The 19182-nt window shown below is 47.4% G+C and overlaps 1 protein-coding gene across 7 annotated transcripts in view; it reads right to left on the reverse strand.

Moving 5' to 3' along the window:
- Window positions 1-2728: 2728 nt before the first annotated feature.
- The window catches only part of LOC148380539 (janus kinase and microtubule-interacting protein 3-like), a 35445-nt gene continuing 18991 nt past the window's right edge, over window positions 2729-19182 (reverse strand). The window contains exons 1-17 of one of the 7 annotated variants that reach the window (XM_088365055.1): window positions 16492-16568; window positions 12006-12108; window positions 11775-11942; window positions 11586-11662; window positions 10942-11118; window positions 5868-5938; window positions 5627-5731; window positions 5172-5482; window positions 4898-4960; window positions 4713-4811; window positions 4398-4631; window positions 4212-4277; window positions 4082-4150; window positions 3928-4005; window positions 3638-3871; window positions 3433-3558; window positions 2729-3063 (exon numbers count right to left, since the gene is read on the reverse strand). In XM_088365055.1, the coding sequence (XP_088221181.1) occupies window positions 3442-3558; window positions 3638-3871; window positions 3928-4005; window positions 4082-4150; window positions 4212-4277; window positions 4398-4430 (597 nt within the window). In that variant the 5' untranslated portion in view covers window positions 4431-4631; window positions 4713-4811; window positions 4898-4960; ... (6 more) ...; window positions 12006-12108; window positions 16492-16568 and the 3' untranslated portion in view covers window positions 2729-3063; window positions 3433-3441. The other 6 variants (XM_088365057.1, XM_088365056.1, XM_088365058.1 and 3 more) reach the window with 6 other exon arrangements.

Here is a 19182-nt window from a genome sequence, read left to right on the forward strand (position 1 = left end):
AAGAAGACTTATTTAGTTTAATTGATCTATTTTTGTTCCCTGGCAAAATTCGATTTGCTGCAATTCCAAATTTCCAAAGTGAATGAAGGAAAGAAGTCGTTTAAATTATGATTTTGTTTAAATACTAGGCATAGACACAAAATCTACGGCACAAAATGGGCAGACTTTACTTGTTTGAAGAGGACTGGTTACAAGACAGACTTTTCTGATTTATTTAATGGGAAGAAGACTTATTTAGTTTATTTAATCTATTTTCGTTCCCTGGCAAAATTGGATTTGCTGAAACTGTATTTTGCCAAATCTTGCCTTGAGACCTGATAGGAAGTATTAAACGCTTAGTTAAATCAATACAAGTTGGTAATAAGAGCGAGTAATGTTGGTTGAACCGATGAATGAAGGTTGAAAGCAATTTAAATTATGACTTTGTATAAATACTAGATATTAACAGAACATCTACTGCGCGAAATGGGCAGAGTTTACTTGTTTGAGAAGGAGTGGCTTATTCAAAACTAAGATTTATTTAATCTGTTTGTTCCCAGGCAAAATTGGATGTGATGCAATTCCAAATTTCACCACATGATGGTGCCCAATTTTGACTTCATAGGACATATTAAACACTTAGCTTGTTATTATGTTCAAGGTAATCAGATTTGTTTATTATTCTAATGGCCTCTTCAAAACTATTCTGGATTACTACTTTGGATCTATTCTACATTACTTGGCAACAACATACTCTGTAACAGATTAGGCAGTATAATCATATATGTTAACTTGAGAGTGCCCACACTCAATCTACTTATCGTGATGTGTTAAATCAATTACTGTTAGACATTATTTGTCTGATAATCTACCAAATCTTTGAATTGAAGAATTTGTGATTTAATTAATAGCTTGTTCAGGGTAATCAGACTTGTATATAATTCTAATGGCCTTCTTTTGAAAACTATTCTGAATTACAACTTTGGATCTTATATTACTTTGTCTACTCGGTGACAGATTAGGCCGTATAATCACATATGTTAACTTCAGTGCCCACACTGTATTTATTTATGGTTATTTGTTAAATCAAGTACTGTTAGACATGAAATAGGAAGTGTTTAACATAAATGTTATGGCTACTCACCATTGTAGCTCGCTCCTGGTCAATGATATGAGCCTCTTCTTGCAGTGGAAAACTTGCAGCCAACAAACACCGTGGAACCTAAAGGAATGAAATTAAACATTAACATTTCGCCTGGACCAACATTCACACGTACAACGCAACGCGGCTACACTTCTGCTATTACAAACGTAAATCTCCTTAAACACAACGAGTGTTACTTACCGTGTACGCTCTAGGCAAAATTGGATGTGATGCAATTCCAAATCTATCTGAAACGGCAGTTAAAAGTAGAGTTACATCAAGTTTTCTTTTTTAATCAACACAATCATTTACAACCGTTGACCAGAAAGAATCGTCGAAATTCGACGTCCCCCACAAACGCCACGCTCACTCGCTTTTCAGGGCAACAAAAGTACTTCTTTTTAAAAACGATGAGTTGTACTTACCGTGTACGCTCTGGACGGTCCAGTTGCAAGCAGAAAATAAAAATATTTCTCTTGTTAGTCGTATGTTACCATCCGCTGTGTCTTTGTCAACATCGCCGCCATTTTCCTACTTCCTGCTGCGAGCCACGCCCACGGATTTAAATTTGGGCGGAAGCTCTTTCCATTGGCGTCGTTTTCGCGTATAGCAAATCCGATTGGTTGGGAAGGGGGCACGGTTATGCAGCCGAGGGGTCCTGTGATCGGTGGGATGTAAAGTAGGCGTCGACGTCACGTCCGCGTCACGTGACCACGACGTGGCAGACGTCATATAGCAACCGCTGTTTTGTTTAGTAGACTTACAGTTGTTATGCATTGACATAATGGCGCACACACCAAATAGATTTAAATAAATTAAATAATTCTTCTGCCCACTCTCTTTTAAACAAGTTAACTCTCCCCGCGGATTTGAATTCCGGCGAAAGTTACGCCCATCGACGTCACGTATGTCACGTGACCACGACGTGGCAGATGTCATATAGCAACCGCTGTTTTGTTTAGTAGATTTACAGTTGTTATGCATTGGCATAATGGTGTGCACTCAAAATAGATTTAAATAAATTAAATATTTCTTCTGCCCACTCCCTTTTAAACAAGTTAACTCTGCCCACGTCCATTGACGTCTTGTCTGCGTCACGTGACCACGACGTAGCGACGTCATATAGTAACCGCTGTTTTGATCAGTAGACTTAGTTATTATGCGTTGACATAATGGCGCACTGGTTAGCATGGCCACCTCTTAAGCATGATGTTGCGGGTTCGACGCCTGATCAATGTTAGCATGGAGTGAGCTGAAGTGCATGGCGCTGAAGATTTGAATCTTTGAAATGCGCCGAGGTCTGACATATCAGGCAGAATGGTTTGCCATCACGTTCAACAAAAAATAGAAACTTTCCCACTCTGATTAAAACGTCCTGTGTTCATCTACGTATTTTCGTTTTGCTGTGCATCTTTTTTCCCTGCCATTTCGAGAGCCCAATTGACACTCATAGTTTAAAGAAATGTGTTTGCCCATATCCTACTTTGTGGAATTTCACCACATGCGCTTTTGACCAAAATACCAAATTGAACTCAAGTGAAGCCAACACGCACAACCCCCCCCCCCCCCCCCCCCCACACACACACACACACACACACACACAAATGTTGATATGAACATAAAACAGCCGCATGCGGTTCGGGAGTTGCGGCTTGGCCAAACCTGTACTATACAACTTTATTTGTATAAAATTTTCACAACAGCTGTCACACAAACAAAGCGGGAAAAACCGAAGACGTGCGTGTTCCGCCCACGCTGGATTTATTTGCACCTTTGAAAAGACACCGTATTGCCGCAGATGTGGCAAAGAGTACTTTTGGGCATCTGAGACGGAAGGATGTCCAAAGCATCACGTCACCTGCTCTGGTAGGCATGGTGGTGGGACGTTGAGGTCAACCGCTTTGGGGTTGGCTGAATCTTTGATCGCAGGATGCCACACACTTGAAGACAGAAGCAGAAAAGCAGAGCTAAATGCAAAATGTACTCACCGGTGACTCCAATTTTTTTCCCCCCTGAAGAAACAGCTGGACGGGTGGCCCCGGCTGGCCAGTGGGACTCTTGTTATTCTGACCCTTTTTAGTGCGCGTTTGGGGCAACAACCGTTTTTTGTGGCGCTCTCTTCTGGTTCAAAAGTGCCCTGCATGTGAATTTGCTTTTCCTGCCTTCTGATTGGATGAGCGCCGGTGTGACGCGGTGCCTCTGTCACCGTGGCGGGGGGTATACGTTGGCATCGGAGCGTCTGCCAACGTCTGAGACCGGCTGGCAGTGTATCGGAGGTGTCGAGTGCGGTGCCGCTGGAGCTCACTCACCAGCTGGTGTTAGGGCCACAGAATGAAGGCCAAGGAGAAGAATAGAAAGAGAAACAGAAACTTCTCCTCCAATTGTTTGATTTGTCTCTTCTGAGCTTCGATGAATTCTTTCAGCTCTTTGTTCCTCTAGGACGGACAAATGGAAAGTGGCATTCAAAAGCCAGTAAGCGTGCAAGTAAGTGCCGGGCTGGCTTTGGGCCCTTACCTGTTGCGCGCTGTGCAGCAGATCCATTCTCTCTTGGAGGATGCAAGCGTCGCGCTCCCTCAACTCGCACATCAGGGCTCGCTTCCATTGGTCCACGGCGCTCCTAAGCTCTTCTCTCTGATCCGCCGTCAGCACGTCATTCACGCCAGCGTGGCTGGCTTTTTCGCCGTCCGTGGCGGGGCAGTCCCGCTGCGGTAGCGCCTCGTACAACATGGCCTCCAGCTCCAGGATCCTCTGGGCCGCAATCCTCGTCCATCAGTGGTCCGGCGGGAGATTTGAGGGCGGCTTACCTTATGAGCCTGGTCCATGGAACACTTCCTGAAGTCCAACTCTTCATCCAGGTAGCCCTTCTGCTTGCAGAACATATCCTAGCACAGCTCAAGGTCAGAATTGTTGGGGCACATTGCCGGAGTTCCCCTTGGCTGATGTCGCGTGTCTGTCTACCTTCTCACTTTCAATGTCCAACATCTTCTGTTGAAGTGCTGACTTGGTCACTTTGATGTATTCTAACCACTGAGGAAAGGCTGCTGTCACATAAGCAGAATGCGAGAGCGTGCGTGGACGTGCGCGTTACCTTCTCGGCTAGGGTGAGAAAGGTCCTGGCGTGAATCACGACCACCTGCTCCTCGTTGGTGAGATTCTGCAAGAGCCCAAAGGCACAGCGTCAACAAGCTTCTTTCAGCCCAAAGCCTTCCAAAAGTCACATTTGAGCCGCCGAGTCTCGTGGAGTGCGAACATAAGGAGTTCGACATACACTTACGGCGTTATAGCCCAGGATGTCCAGCTTCTTCATCAGATCACTGATGACGATGTCCGGGGGAAAGGCGCAAGGAGCAATGTAAGGTGTTCTGGGACCTCAGGTTAAGGTTAGGGTTGCGAGGGACGCCTTACGTACGCTCACGCCCTCGGCCTCGCAGTAGATCTGCAAAGGGCTGAGGCCGTCTGGGAAACGGACTTGCAGAAACTTCAAGACGGGGGAGCGCCACTCCCTCTCCTGAAAGGCAGAGGCATGCATCCGTCCGTCCGTCCGTCCGTCACATCTCTGGCCTCAACACGCTTGTGCGAGTCTTCCCACCTCCAGCTCCAGGATGCGGAACTCAAGCAGTTCGTTTTGGTCTCGGATATCCTGGATGTGCTCTTTCAGACGCGCTTCTTCCGCCTCCATCCGCCTGACCTGAAAAGACAGTCAGACCTCATCTGCGGGGCTTCCCGACAGGTGTGACGCCAAGCGACTCCGCCCAGCGCCTTTCTTTCCGTCACCTTTTCGGCCAACTGCTGATTGCTCTGACGCAGCAGCTGCTTCTCCTCCACCCACTTGACATTCTAGAAGAGACAAACGCGTGGACAGCTTTGGAATGTTGTGTCATTTTCATCCACAAATTCTTTGGTTGACTGGAAAATGACATTTGCTTTTCTCCGCATTTTCCCAGCCACGTTCGGGGGGGGGGGTTGGTCCAGTAATGCCAGACGGATGAGTGACTGAAGAATGTAGCTATTTTGTCTGAGAAAAAGGTGTGCTCATTGATGAGCTTACCTGTCCTTGTTGCTTCAGCGCTGACTCCAGATCTGCTACTCTGCTTTGATAGTGACCCATTTCTACCATCAGCTTTTCTCTGGTCTGAAAGGAGGAGGAGGGAGGCTCCTCCTCCTCCTTTCAGACCAGAGAACACCCGAGGCTGGGTGAGAACGGGGAGGCTGCGACCCGGCCGGGGGTTGCGGGAAGGGGCGCCACCTTGATCTCCTTCTCGGCGTCGTAGTCCCCTTCGCTGGTCTGGGCTAGCAGAGCGTAGGCTCGTTGCAGCGCTTGATATTCTTGCGTCAGCTGGCGGTAGCGAAGCTCCGCCTCTTCATGCACACACCAATGCAACACAGCACTAGTACCAGAATCAGTCAGACCGGCGACAAAGCACCCGCGACGCAAAGACGAGTCCGATTCCAGGCTGAAGAGGAATGTTTGGTGCCAATACGCTGGCAGAAATGGCGGGCTACCTCTTCGGGTTCCGTGTCGGGGGTTCTGTCGGTGTGAAAAGACAAGGACGATCCGTCCGAGTCCACCAACACGTCTTCGTCGTAGCCGTAAAATGTTTCGATGACCTGCGGGCGCGGAAGCAAACATCTCTCTGAACAAACTGAAGCGACACCTCACGATGAATCGACGAGAGGAACGATAGCGAGAAAAAGGCCATTTCATCTTGCGCAACACCAAGCAGCCGCAAACAAACAGACTCACCTTGCAGGACCTCACGCTTTGTTCCTCCTCAGAGATTCTCGACGTCGGTATCGTAGCAGCAAATCTCTCTCCTGTCGACACAAATAATCCGCCTTTGAGATTCTTTGGATGCAAAGGGAACGAACGGCTCCGGCGCAGAAACAAACGCGACTCACAATGACATTTCTGACATGAGCTCCTGTCTCCAGAGCCTGAAAAACACGTCACCGGCGATGATTGGAGGGACGCTCGTCTTTTCCAAAAGTGACAACTACAGGGTGTGTCAGGGTTTTCCAGATTATCTTTATCGTATCATTGTGTTGCTTTGACTTTGACTGCGACCTGTAATAAATAATATTATTTATCCCTTATTTATCCCTATCGCTTATCCCTTCCTACACAAAGTCGTAAAACACCCCTTGCTATGTTTTGACTAGAGGTCAAGGGCTTCCTCTATTCAATCCACTCTTACACCCACCCTGTTTCTCTTAATTAAAATGCTCGTGCAGGAGCCGAGAGTCAGACTTCATTCGTACAACGGATGGACTCTCCACCTGCAGGTGTCCAAAAGAACTTACTTGTCTCCCGTGTGGTTCTTGCAAAATAAGTTGGAGCGAGCGCAACTCTAACAGGGTGCATTTTGCCACTAGCTGCCTACGGACAATGACGTCGCGCTCGCGGCTCATGGTTGACGGGCTGAGCAGCCGGGCAAGTCCGTCGTTTTCAGCGCACAGCGAGTGGCAAAGGCGCTGACAAAACGGGAGCTTTGAGCTGCTGAAAACGGCAAAACAAGTCTAAAGCGTGTTCAAACGCGTGCGCACAATGCTCCTGCTTGAAAGGTCGGAATTTAAGGGGCCAATTTTTTGGATGGCGGCCGCCGGCCAAAATTTGGACCTTGGACAAGTCGTCGATGATGTGCCGCTGCTCCACAACTTGAAGGAACTCCATTTCACCGTCCTGCTGGCCGCAACCGCGGTCCAGGTCATTGAGCGAACTAGGCCTTCTCTGTGGAACACAAATGCAGTGGACTCTGTTGGCACGCCGCCGTTGTCCGCGTCGACTTACCAAGCTTGCCATCTCCTCGTTCTCCTGGGTGACAAAGCGCACTTTGTTTTCAAGGCGACACAGCACCAGCGAGAGTTCTTCATTCTTCCTGCTCAGGCGTTTGTTTTTGTACAGGAGTGGCAGAAACTGGCTTTCTGTTTCTCTCAGTCGCTTTAGCTGCAAGCATGAAGTGCGGGATGTGAAAGACGCACAACACGCGGACCAGAACGTATCCATTCCTTTTGCATCGGTTTGAACGGAATCGTGGCTTTGGCTCCCAATAAAAGACATCTACCAGGCAACCGACTCGCCGCGCCGCTCAACTAATAAGCAAGCGCAATGGGTGCCTCGCTGGATGGCGCGCATCAAACGTAGCGCAAACCTTCAAGCGTGCCGTCAATAAATTACCAGTTCATTGCGCTCTTCAGAAAGCAGGGCGTTTCGATCCTCCAGTTTCCTGATGACTGCGCTGAGCTCAGCGATTTTCAGATGAAACCGTCGCGTGTCCCAATCCTCCTGAGACTGAAAACGCCCCGCAACACACACACACAAGCACTCGTTCAAAGTTCAAAACTGTTTTTGTGCTACCTTCCTCCAGCAACGAACTAAGTCATGCGTACTGCAAGTGTGTGATGAGGTGGCTTACGCAATGAAGAGGATTGCTAGTAGCGGCGTTGACCCCACTTCCAGGGTAGTTTAGGCCCGCCCTTTGGGAATCCCTCAGGGCAGCGATCTGCTGCTCGGCAGCCTGAGTCTGCAGCTGAAGGCGGTGGACGTGGCCGGCCCCAGGGCTTCATCCAAAACACTAACCGCTCTGTCTTTCAGCTTGATCTCATCCGTCTGGATGTACAAACGGGGAGCGCTCAGGCAGGCGGGCAAACTCATTTGCCAGAATTGTGACAAAAACAAAGAGAGCAACCGGCCAATTTTTTTCTTGAATCGACTAGAACACCTTTGCTGTGACAAAAGCGAAGCGAGCAACCGGACATTTTCTTCTTGTGAAATAGAATAGAATAGAATGCCTTAGGTGTCATTGCACTGCAGGTATACAACGAAATTGGGAACATAGCCACGCACCGCGCATCTGATCAGTCCTACCAGTCGGCGGATCTCCCTCTCGCAGTCTCTCTTGGTTCGGCTCAGCTCCTCCCGATGCTGGTGATGAGCCGATCGGAGCTCGGCCGCTCGGGACTGCCAGGCCTGCTGGGCCGCTGCCAGGGCTTCTTCCGCGCTCCTGGTGGAGGCGACACCGCTCGGTCTCCCGACACCGCCGCGTCTCCTCCACCTCCGCCAGCAAAGCGCCCCCCCTCCTCACCTGAGCAGACATTGCGCCACACCGGGCCGTTGAGACCGCAACGGAGCGCCGCGACGCTTACTGGGGACAAGCTACACAATACGGTAGCGGCCGCATCGAAGCCCGACGTGGCGTGCGGATAGTCAGACACGGATAGAGTGGATCACCTTGTCCATGGAGCCGTCCCTCAGGCTGAGGACCAAGGCATTCAGTCGCTGGATCTCTCCATCTTTGATTTTGATCACTCTCATCAGCTCCATTTCATGCTGCCGCAGTAATGTCTCCCTGGTAATGGCTAACTCTTTCTGCTTCTCCTCATGGAGTTTGCTTTTGAGTTCCGTCATGGCGGCGGTGGCACGGTGGTGCTCCGCCCGCAGGTCCTGACTTCTCTCTCTCTCCAGACAGCTGACCTGACATGACTTAGACTTAGACTTAGACGAACTTTATTGTCATCTTGTTTGCACATGGTGCATACAAAACGAAATTCCGTTGCATACGTCTTACAACAAAGTAGTGATATTGCAGTTGAATAGAAGTAACATATCCTATGAAAATATATATATATACATATACTATATATATATATATATATATATTAAAAATAAGTATAAAGTGCAGCAGTGATAATTATGCAATAGTGCAAGTAGGCAAAACAGTATTCAAGAGTGTGCAGAGGAATGCTAAACCATGTATTAAACTTCTATTTAAAGGGTTTATACAAGTTCAGTAAAGTTGGTAGTGCGAGATAGTGCAAGATAGAGGTCCGTAGTGTCATAAAGTACAGTTCTGTGAATGTGTGATGCAGAGTTCAGTTTAGAGCTCAACAGTTCTAGTGTTCAACAGTCTGATGACAGCAGGGAAAAAGCTGTTGCAGAACCTGGTGGACCTGCAGCGGATGCTGCAAACCTCTTCCCAGAGGGCAGCAGGGAGAACAGTCCATGGTGGGCGTGTGATGGGTCATTGATGATGTTACGGGCACGGGACATGCAGCGCTGAGATGAAATGTCCTGAATGGAGGGAAGAGGAGCCCCTATGATCCTCTCTGCTGTCCTCACCACTCTCCTCACGTTCTTCCAATCGGAGGCGGTGCAGCCTCCACACCACACAGAGAGACAGCTTGTCAGAATGCTCTCTATGGTGCTCCTGTAGAACGTCCTCATGATGGGTGGGGGCAGGTGGGCTCTCCTCATCCTCCGCAGGAAGTACAAGCGCTTCTGTGCCCTCTTGACCAGTGCCGTAGTGTTCATAGTCCAGGTGAGGTCTTCTGTGATGTGGACCCCCAGGAATTTGGTGGTGCTGACCACCTCCACAGCTGAGCTGTTGATGATCAGTGGAGCGTGGTGAGGCTGTTTTTTCCTGAAGTCGACGATGATCTCCTTCATCTTCTCCTCATTCAGGATCAGGCTGTTTTCTCTGCACCAGCCCACCAGCTGCTCCACCTCCTCTCTGTAGTCCAGGTCGTTGTTGTCTCTGATGAGCCCCACCACCGTTGTGTCGTCTGCTGACTTCACGATGTGATTGGTGGTGAACCTGAGGACGCAGTCGTGTGTCATCAGGGTGCACAGCAGGGGGCTCAGGACGCAGCCCTGAAGGGAGCCTGTGCTGAGGGTGATGACATCAGAGGTGTTCTGTCCGACCCGGACTGACTGAGGTCTGTTGGTGAGGAAGTCTAGCAGCCAGTTGCGAAGGGGGGTGTTGAAGCCCAGGTGTTCCAATTTTCCTACCAGATGCTGTGGGATGATGGTGTTAAACGCTGAGCTGAAGTCCAGGAACAGCCTCCGCACATGGGTGTTCTTCTCCTCCAGGTGAGCCAGGCTCAGGTGAAGAACGGAGGAGATGGCGTCCTGAGTGGAGCGGTTTTGCCGGTCGGCAAACTGGAACGGGTCAAATAATAGGGGGAGTCTGGAAACGATGTGACCTTTCAGCAGCCTTTCGAAGCACTTCATCATAACCGGAGTCAGTGCAACAGGCCGGTAATCATTAAATGAGGTGATTTGAGGTTTCTTCGGCACCGGAATGATGGAGGCAGTCTTAAAGCACGCCGGCACTGTGGCTTGGCCCAGCGAGGTGTTAAAAATGTCTGTGATGACCCCAGCCAGATGACTTGCACATTCCCTGAACACACGCCCAGGAATGTTGTCGGGGCCAGGGGCCTTACAGGGGTTGACTCTCCTCAGGGTCTTCAACACATCGGCGGAGTCAAGGCAGAGTACCTCCTCTTCCTGATGGGGGACAGTTTTAACTGCTGGAGTGCCGTTTAGTGCCTCGAACCTCCCAAAGAAGTTATTTAGACCATTTAGAAAGTCAGCATCAACTACACCCACCGGGAGGGGGGGGGGAGGGTGAGTTGTAGTCTGTAATCGCCCGTATGCCTTGCCACATACTCCTGATGTTTTTGACGTCGTGGAAACGATCCTGAAATTTTCGACTGCGGTCTCGCTTCGCTATCCTGATGGCACGGTTCAAGTTGGCTCTCGCTGTCCTCAGTGTCTCCTTGTCGCCAGACTTGAAGGCAGAGTTCCGCGCTCGTAGCGTTTGACGTACCTCCTCAGTCATCCAGGGTCGTTGGTTGCCCCGGGTGATGATATTCTTAGTGGTGCTGACGTCCTCGGTGCATTTGTTGATGTAGGCTGACACAGTCATGGCACACGCATGTCTAATCTACATCGGGAAAACTGGGAGGGAGGGAGGCAGGCAGGGAGGCAGGCAGGGAGGCAGGCAGGGAGGCAGGCAGTGTCTGTCTGTTGAGGTTTTCACCTTGTTCTTCTCCTGCTGAAGTTCTAACTGGACGTCCATCAGTTTGGTTCTCAGCTCGTCATTGGCGGCCTGAAGGGCGTCCGTTCGCTCCGCCTTGGCCCGCCCTGCCGGAGCTCGTTTGGACATCTCTTACTCGAGTCTCGCCCGGTCGTCAGTCAGAGATCACAACATTTGTACCTGGAGAGCACAAACGCAGCGCTGTTTTCCACTGGCTTCGAACTCAACTTCAATCGGTACCGTAACTTACAACATCATAAACATAGAACTAGCTTGACTTATTCATTGAATAAATGCATTTGGTTCTTCAAAACTGCATCACGCAACATAGCGTGACCGAGACGGCCGTTATCCACCTGCGTGAAGTTATTTGGTGAAATGAATGAGATGTTTAAGACACCATCGTTCTGTCTCTATGTAGATGAAGGGAAATAATCGATTGCTGAAGGTCCAAAGGTGTTGTGATAAACAAATAAACATATTAGTGATTAGTGACATATTTGTGATAAACATATTAGGCAGGATAATCACATATGTTAACGTGACTGCCCACACTGTATTTATTTATGGTTATTTGTTAAATCGAGTACTGTTAGACATGAAATAGGAAGTGTTTAACATGAATGGAAGACGAAAGGGGTACTCACCATTGTAGCTCCTGCTGGTCAATGATACGAGCCTCTTCTTGCAGTGGAAAACATACAGCCAACAAACACCGTGGAACCTAAAGGAATGAAATTAAACATTAACATTTAGCCTCAACCAACATTCACAGATACAACGCAACGCAAACTACACAAACGTAAATCTTTTTAAACACAATGAGTTGTACTTACCGTGTACGCTCTAGACGGTCCACTTGCAAGCAGAAAATAAAGATATTTCTGTTGATAATCGTCGTGTTTGTATCCGGTGTCTCGCTCAAGGCCATTGCGCCCACAGATTTGAATTTTGGCGAGAGTTCAGCCTATTGACGTCATTTCCGCGGTGTAATACCCGCATATCTGAAACGGCAAAGTTAAGAGTAGAGTTAAATAAAGTTTTTAGTCAACGCAATAATTTACAACCGTTGACCAGTCGAAATAATCGTCGAAATTTGGCGTCTGTGGCTGGAAGCAGACGCCGAGTTCGACATTCCTCCCAAACGCCACACTCCCTCGCTTTTCAGGGCTAAAAAAAAACAGTTGTAATTACCTTGTACGCTCTAGACGGTCAAGTTGCAAGCTGAAAACAAAAATATTTGCCTTGTTAGTCATCGTGTTACTAACCGCTGTTTCTTGTTTGCCAGAATTGCCGCTTTCCTACTTCCTGTTGCAAGCCACGCCCACGGATTATAATTTTGCCGTGAGTTCCGCCTATTGACGTCATGTCCGCGTCACATGACTGCGACGTAATATTATCTAAAACTGTTTGTGCGGTATTGTGTTGTTCTGTGCGGTATTGTGTTATTCTGTGCGGCGTCGTGTTGTTCTGTGCGGCGTCGTGTTGTTCAGTGCGACGTCGTGTTGTTCAGTGCGGCATGGTGTTGTTCAGTGCGGCATGGTGTTGTTCAGTGCGGCATGGTGTTGTTCAGTGCGGCATAATGTTGTTCAGTGCGGCATAATGTTGTTCAGTGCGGCATGGTGTTGTTCAGTGCGGCATGGTGTTGTTCAGTGCGGCATGGTGTTGTTCAGTGCGCCATAATGTTGTTCAGTGCGCCATAATGTTGTTCAGTGCGGCATGGTGTTGTTCAGTGCGGGATGGTGTTGTTCAGTGCAGGATGGTGTTGTTCAGTGCGGCATGGTGTTGTTCAATGCGGCATGGTGTTGTTCAGTGCGGGATGGTGTTGTTCAGTGCGGCATGGTGTTGTTCAGTGCGGCATAATGTTGTTCAGTGCAGCATGGTGTTGTTCAGTGCGGCATGGTGTTGTTCAGTGCGGCATGGTGTTGTTCAGTGCGGCATGGTGTTGTTCAGTGCGGAATGGTGTTGTTCAGTGCGGCATGGTGTTGTTCAGTCCGGGATGGTGTTGTTCAATGCGGGATGGTGTTGTTCAGTGCGGGGTGGTGTTGTTCAGTGCGGGATGGTGTTGTTCAGTGCGGCATGGTGTTGTTCAATGCGGCATGGTGTTGTTCAGTGCGGGATGGTGTTGTTCATTGTGGCATGGTGTTGTTCAGTGCGGCATGGTGTTGTTCAGTGCGGCATGGTGTTGTTCAGTGCGGCATGGTGTTGTTCAGTGCGGCATAATGTTGTTCAGTGCGGCATGGTGTTGTTCAGTGTGGAAAGGTGTTGTTCAGTGCAGGATGGTGTTGTTCAGTGCGGCATGGTGTTGTTCAATGCAGGATCGTGTTGTTCAGTGCAGCATAATGTTGTTCAGTGCGGAATGGTGTTGTTCAGTGCGGCATGGTGTTGTTCAGTCCGGGATGGTGTTGTTCAATGCGGGATGGTGTTGTTCAGTGCGGGGTGGTGTTGTTCAGTGCGGGATGGTGTTGTTCAGTGCGGCATGGTGTTGTTCAGTGCGGCATGGTGTTGTTCAGTGCGACATAATGTTGTTCAGTGCGGCATAATGTTGTTCAGTGCGGCATGGTGTTGTTCAGTGCGGCATGGTGTTGTTCATTGTGGCATGGTGTTGTTCAGTGCGGCATGGTGTTGTTCAGTGCGGCATGGTGTTGTTCAGTGCGGCATGGTGTTGTTCAGTGCGGCATAATGTTGTTCAGTGCGGCATGGTGTTGTTCAGTGTGGAAAGGTGTTGTTCAGTGCAGGATGGTGTTGTTCAGTGCGGCATGGTGTTGTTCAATGCAGGATCGTGTTGTTCAGTGCAGCATAATGTTGTTCAGTGCAGCATGGTGTTGTTCAGTGCGACATGGTGTTGTTCAATGCGGCATGGTGTTGTTCACTGCGGGATGGTGTTGTTCAATGCGGGATCGTGTTGTTCAGTGCGGCATAATGTTGTTCAGTGCAGCATGGTGTTGTTCAGTGCGGCATGGTGTTGTTCAGTGCGACATAATGTTGTTTAGTGCGGCATGTGCGGCATGGTGTTTTTCAGTGCGGCATAATGTTGTTCAGTGCGGCATGGTGTTGTTCAGTGCGGGATACTGTTGTTCAGTGCGACATAATGTTGTTCAGTGCGGCATAATGTTGTTCAGTGCGGCATGGTGTTGTTCAGTGCGGCATGGTGTTGTTCAGTGCGGCATGGTGTTGTTCAGTGCGGCATGGTGTTGTTCAGTGCAGGATGGTGTTGTTCAGTGCAGGATGGTGTTGTTCAATGCGGCATGGTGTTGTTCTGTGCGGGATGGTGTTGTTCAGTGCAGGATGGTGTTGTTCAGTGCGGCATAGTGTTGTTCAGTGCGGAATGGTGTTGTTCAGTGCGGCATGGTGTTGTTCAGTGCGGCATGGTGTTGTTCAGTGCAGGATGGTGTTGTTCAATGCGGGATGGTGTTGTTCAGTGCGGGATGGTGTTGTTCAGTGCAGGATGGTGTTGTTCAGTGCGGCATGGTGTTGTTCAATGCAGGATCGTGTTGTTCAGTGCAGCATAATGTTGTTCAGTGCAGCATGGTGTTGTTCAGTGCAGGATGGTGTTGTTCAATGCGGGATGGTGTTGTTCAGTGCGGGATGGTGTTGTTCAGTGCAGGATGGTGTTGTTCAGTGCGGCATGGTGTTGTTCAATGCAGGATCGTGTTGTTCAGTGCAGCATAATGTTGTTCAGTGCAGCATGTGTTGTTCAGTGCGGCATGGTGTTCAATGCGGCATGGTGTTGTTCAGTGCGGGATGGTGTTGTTCAGTGCGGCATGGTGTTTTTCAGTGCGGCATAATGTTGTTCAGTGCGGCATGGTGTTGTTCAGTGCGGCATGGTGTTGTTCAGTGCGACATAATGTTGTTCAGTGCGGCATAATGTTGTTCAGTGCGGCATGGTGTTGTTCAGTGCGGCATGGTGTTGTTCAGTGCGGCATGGTGTTGTTCAGTGCGGCATGGTGTTGTTCAGTGCAGGATGGTGTTGTTCAGTGCAGGATGGTGTTGTTCAATGCAGCATGGTGTTGTTCAGTGCGGGATGGTGTTGTTCAGTGCAGGATGGTGTTGTTCAGTGCGGCATGGTGTTGTTCAGTGCGGCATGGTGTTGTTCAGTGCGGCATGGTGTTGTTCAGTGGGGCATGGTGTTGTTCAGTGCAGGATGGCGTTGTTCAGTGCGGGATGGTGTTGTTCAGTGCAGGATGGTGTTGTTCAGTGCGGCATGGTGTTGTTCAATGCGGCATGGTGTTGTTCAGTTCGGGATGGTGTTGTTCAGTGCGGCATGGTGTTGTTCAGTGTGGCATGGTGTTGTTCAGTGCGGCATGGTGTTGTTCAGTGCGGCATGGTGTTGTTCAGTGCGGCATAATGGTGTTCAGTGCGGCATGGTGTTGTTCAGTGCGGAATGGTGTTGTTCAGTGCGGCATGGTGTTGTTCAGTGCGGCATGGTGTTGTTCAGTGCGGCATGGTGTTGTTCAGTGCGGGATGGTGTTCAATGCGGGATCGTGTTGTTCAGTGCGGCATGGTGTTGTTCAGTGCGGCATGGTGTTGTTCAGTGCGGCATGGTGTTGTTCATTTCGGCATAATGTTGTTCATTTCGGCATAATGTTTAGTGCGGCATAATGTTGTTCAGTGCGGCATGGTGTTGTTCAGTGCGGGATGGTGTTGTTCAGTGCGTTATAATGTTGTTCAGTGCGGCATGGTGTTGTTCAGTGCGGCATGGTGTTGTTCAGTGCGGCATGGTGTTGTTCAGTGCGGCATAATGTTGTTCAGTGCGGCATAATGTTGTTCAGTGCGGCATGGTGTTGTTCAGTGCGGGATGGTGTTGTTCAGTGCGGGATGGTGTTGTTCAGTGCGGCATGGTGTTCAATGCGGAATGGTGTTGTTCAGTGCAGGATGGTGTTGTTCAGTGCGGCATGGTGTTGTTCAGTGCGGCATAATGTTGTTCAGTGCGGCATGGTGTTGTTCAGTGCGGCATGGTGTTGTTCAGTGCGGCATGGTGTTGTTCAGTGCGGCATGGTGTTGTTCAGTGCGGCATAATGTTGTTCAGTGCGGCATGGTGTTGTTCAGTGCGGCATGGTGTTGTTCAGTGCGGCATAATGTTCAGCGCGGCATAATGTTGTTCAGTGCGGCATGGTGTTGTTCAGTGCGGGATGGTGTTGTTCAGTGCAGGATGGTGTTGTTCAGTGCGGCATGGTGTTCAGTGCGGGATGGTGTCTTTCAGTGCGGCATGGTGTCGTTCAGTGCGGCATGGTGTCTTTCAGTGCGGCATGGTGTCGTTCAGTGAGGCATGGTGTTGTTCAGTGCGGCATGGTGTTGTTTAGTGCGGCATGGTGTTGTTCAGTGCGGGATGGTGTTGTTCAGTGTGGCATGGTGTTCAGTGCGGCATGGTGTTGTTCAGTGCGGTATCGTGTTGTTCAGTGCGGTATCGTGTTTCTCAGTGCGGTATCGTGTTGTTCAGTGCAGTATCGTTGTGTTGTTCGTATTGTGTTTAACACTTAGCCTCTAACACTTAGCCTCTAACACTTAGCCTCTAGCATCTAGAAGGTAAATAAATAGGAAGGAAGGACTCACCGGTGACGCCTTCGCCCACGTCCAAGCGTTGTACTTTGTATTTTCATCCTTCTGACAGTGGAAAACATAGCCAACAAACACCGTGGAACCTAAACGAATGAAAGAAAACTATCATTTGGCCACAACCAACATTCACAGATACAACACAATGTGACGTGCGGGGTTGAGGTTAAAGGTTGAGTGAAGGGCCCTCGTTTTAAACTACTTTTTTGAAAAGGATTGGGAACAAGTAAGACGTATTTAATTTATTTAATGGGAAGTAGTAAGAGCTATATAATTTAATCTATGTATTATATTCTATTGTATTGTATTCTGTTGTATTCTTTTGGATTGTATTCACACTAACCCCACTAAAACTTCAGCCCACAAAAACTCGCCTCTGGCGCCTAGCCTCTGGCACTTAGCCTCTAACACTTAGCCTTTAACACTTAGCCTTTAACACTTAGCCTTTAACACTTAGCCTTTAACACTTAGCCTAGAAGGTGAATAAATAGGGTTAAAGGTTGAGTGAAGGGACCTCGTTTTAAACTACTTTTTTGAAAAGGAGTGGGAACAAGTAAGACGTATTTAATTTATTTAATGGGAAGTAGTAAGACTTATTAAATTTATTTAATCTACTTTTCTTCCCAGGCAAAATTTGATGTGCTGCAATTCCAAATTTCCAAAGTGAATGAAGGAATGAAGTCCTTTAAATTATGATTTTGTATAAATACTAGGCATTAACACAAAATCGACGGCACAAAATGGGCAGACTTTACTTGTTTGAAAAGGACTGGTTACAAGACAGACTTTTTTAATTTATTTAATGGGAAGAAGACTTATTTAGTTTAATTGATCTATTTTTGTTCCCTGGCAAAATTCGATTTGGTGCAATTCCAAATTTCCAAAGTGAATGAAGGAAAGAAGTCGTTTAAATTATGATTTTGTTTAAATACTAGGCATAGACACAAAATCTACGGCACAAAATGGGCAGACTTTACTTGTTTGAAGAGGACTGGTTACAAGACAGACTTTTCTGATTTATTTAATGGGAAGAAGACTTATTTAGTTTATTTAATCTATTTTTGTTCCCTGGCAAAATTGGATTTGCTGAAATTGTATTTTGCCAAATCTTGCCTTGAGACCTGATAGGAAGTATTAAACGCTTAGTTAAATCAATACAAGTTGGTAATAAGAGCGAGTAATGTTGGTTGAACCGATGAATGAAGGTTGAAAGCAATTTAAATTATGACTTTGTATAAATACTAGATATTAACAGAACATCTACTGCGCGAAATGGGCAGAGTTTACTTGTTTGAGAAGGAGTGGCTTATTCAAAACTAAGATTTATTTAATCTGTTTGTTCCCAGGCAAAATTGGATGTGATGCAATTCCAAATTTCACCACATGATGGTGCCCAATTTTGACTTCATAGGACATATTAAACACTTAGCTTGTTATTATGTTCAAGGTAATCAGATTTGTTTATTATTCTAATGGCCTCTTCAAAACTATTCTGGATTACTACTTTGGATCTATTCTACATTACTTGGCAACAACATACTCTGTAACAGATTAGGCAGTATAATCATATCTGTTAACTTGAGAGTGCCCACACTCAATCTACTTATCGTGATGTGTTAAATCAATTACTGTTAGACATTATTTGTCTGATAATCTACCAAATCTTTGAATTGAAGAATTTGTGATTTAATTAATAGCTTGTTGTTATGTTAAGGGTAATCAGACTTGTATATAATTCTAATGGCCTTCTTTTGAAAACTATTCTGAATTACAACTTTGGATCTTATATTACTTTGCAACAATCTACTCCGTGACAGATTAGGCAGTATAATCACATATGTTAACTTCAGTGCCCACACTGTATTTATTTATGGTTATTTGTTAAATCAAGTACTGTTAGACATGAAATAGGAAGTGTTTAACATAAATGTTATGGCTACTCACCATTGTAGCTCGCTCCTGGTCAATGATACGAGCCTCTTCTTGCAGTGGAAAACTTGCAGCCAACAAACACCGTGGAACCTAAAGGAATGAAATTAAACATTAACATTTCGCCTCGACCAATTTTCACACGTACAACGCAACGTGGCTACACTTCTGCTATTACAAACGTAAATCTCCTTAAACACAATGAGTGTTACTTACCGTGTACGCTCTAGACGGTCCAGTTGCAAGCAGAAAATAAAGATATTTCTGTTGATAATCGTCGCTGCTCAGTGGCTCACGGCCATCGCGCCAACAGATTTGAATCGGAGGTTCGGGCAATTACGTCATATCCGCGGCACATGACTGCGACGTAATACCCGCTTATCTGAAACGGCAGTTAAAAGTAGAGTTACATCAAGTTTTCTTGGAACCTAAACGAATGAAAGAAAACTATCATTTGGCCACAACCAACATTCACAGATACAACACAACGTGCGGGGTTGAGGTTAAAGATTGAGTGAAGGGCCCTCGTTTTAAACTACTGTTTTGAAAAGGAGTGGGAACAAGTAAGACGTATTTAATTTATTTAATGGGAAGTAGTAAGACTTATTAAATTTATTTAATCTACTTTTCTTCCCAGGCAAAATTTGATGTGCTGCAATTCCAAATTTCCAAAGTGAATGAAGGAATGAAGTCCTTTAAATTATGATTTTGTATAAATACTAGGCATTAACACAAAATCGACGGCACAAAATGGGCAGA

The sequence above is a fragment of the Syngnathus floridae genome, chromosome 21 (assembly GCF_059516105.1).
Source record: "Syngnathus floridae isolate MCC-2025c chromosome 21, RoL_Sflo_1.0, whole genome shotgun sequence".
NCBI lineage: Eukaryota > Metazoa > Chordata > Actinopteri > Syngnathiformes > Syngnathidae > Syngnathus > Syngnathus floridae.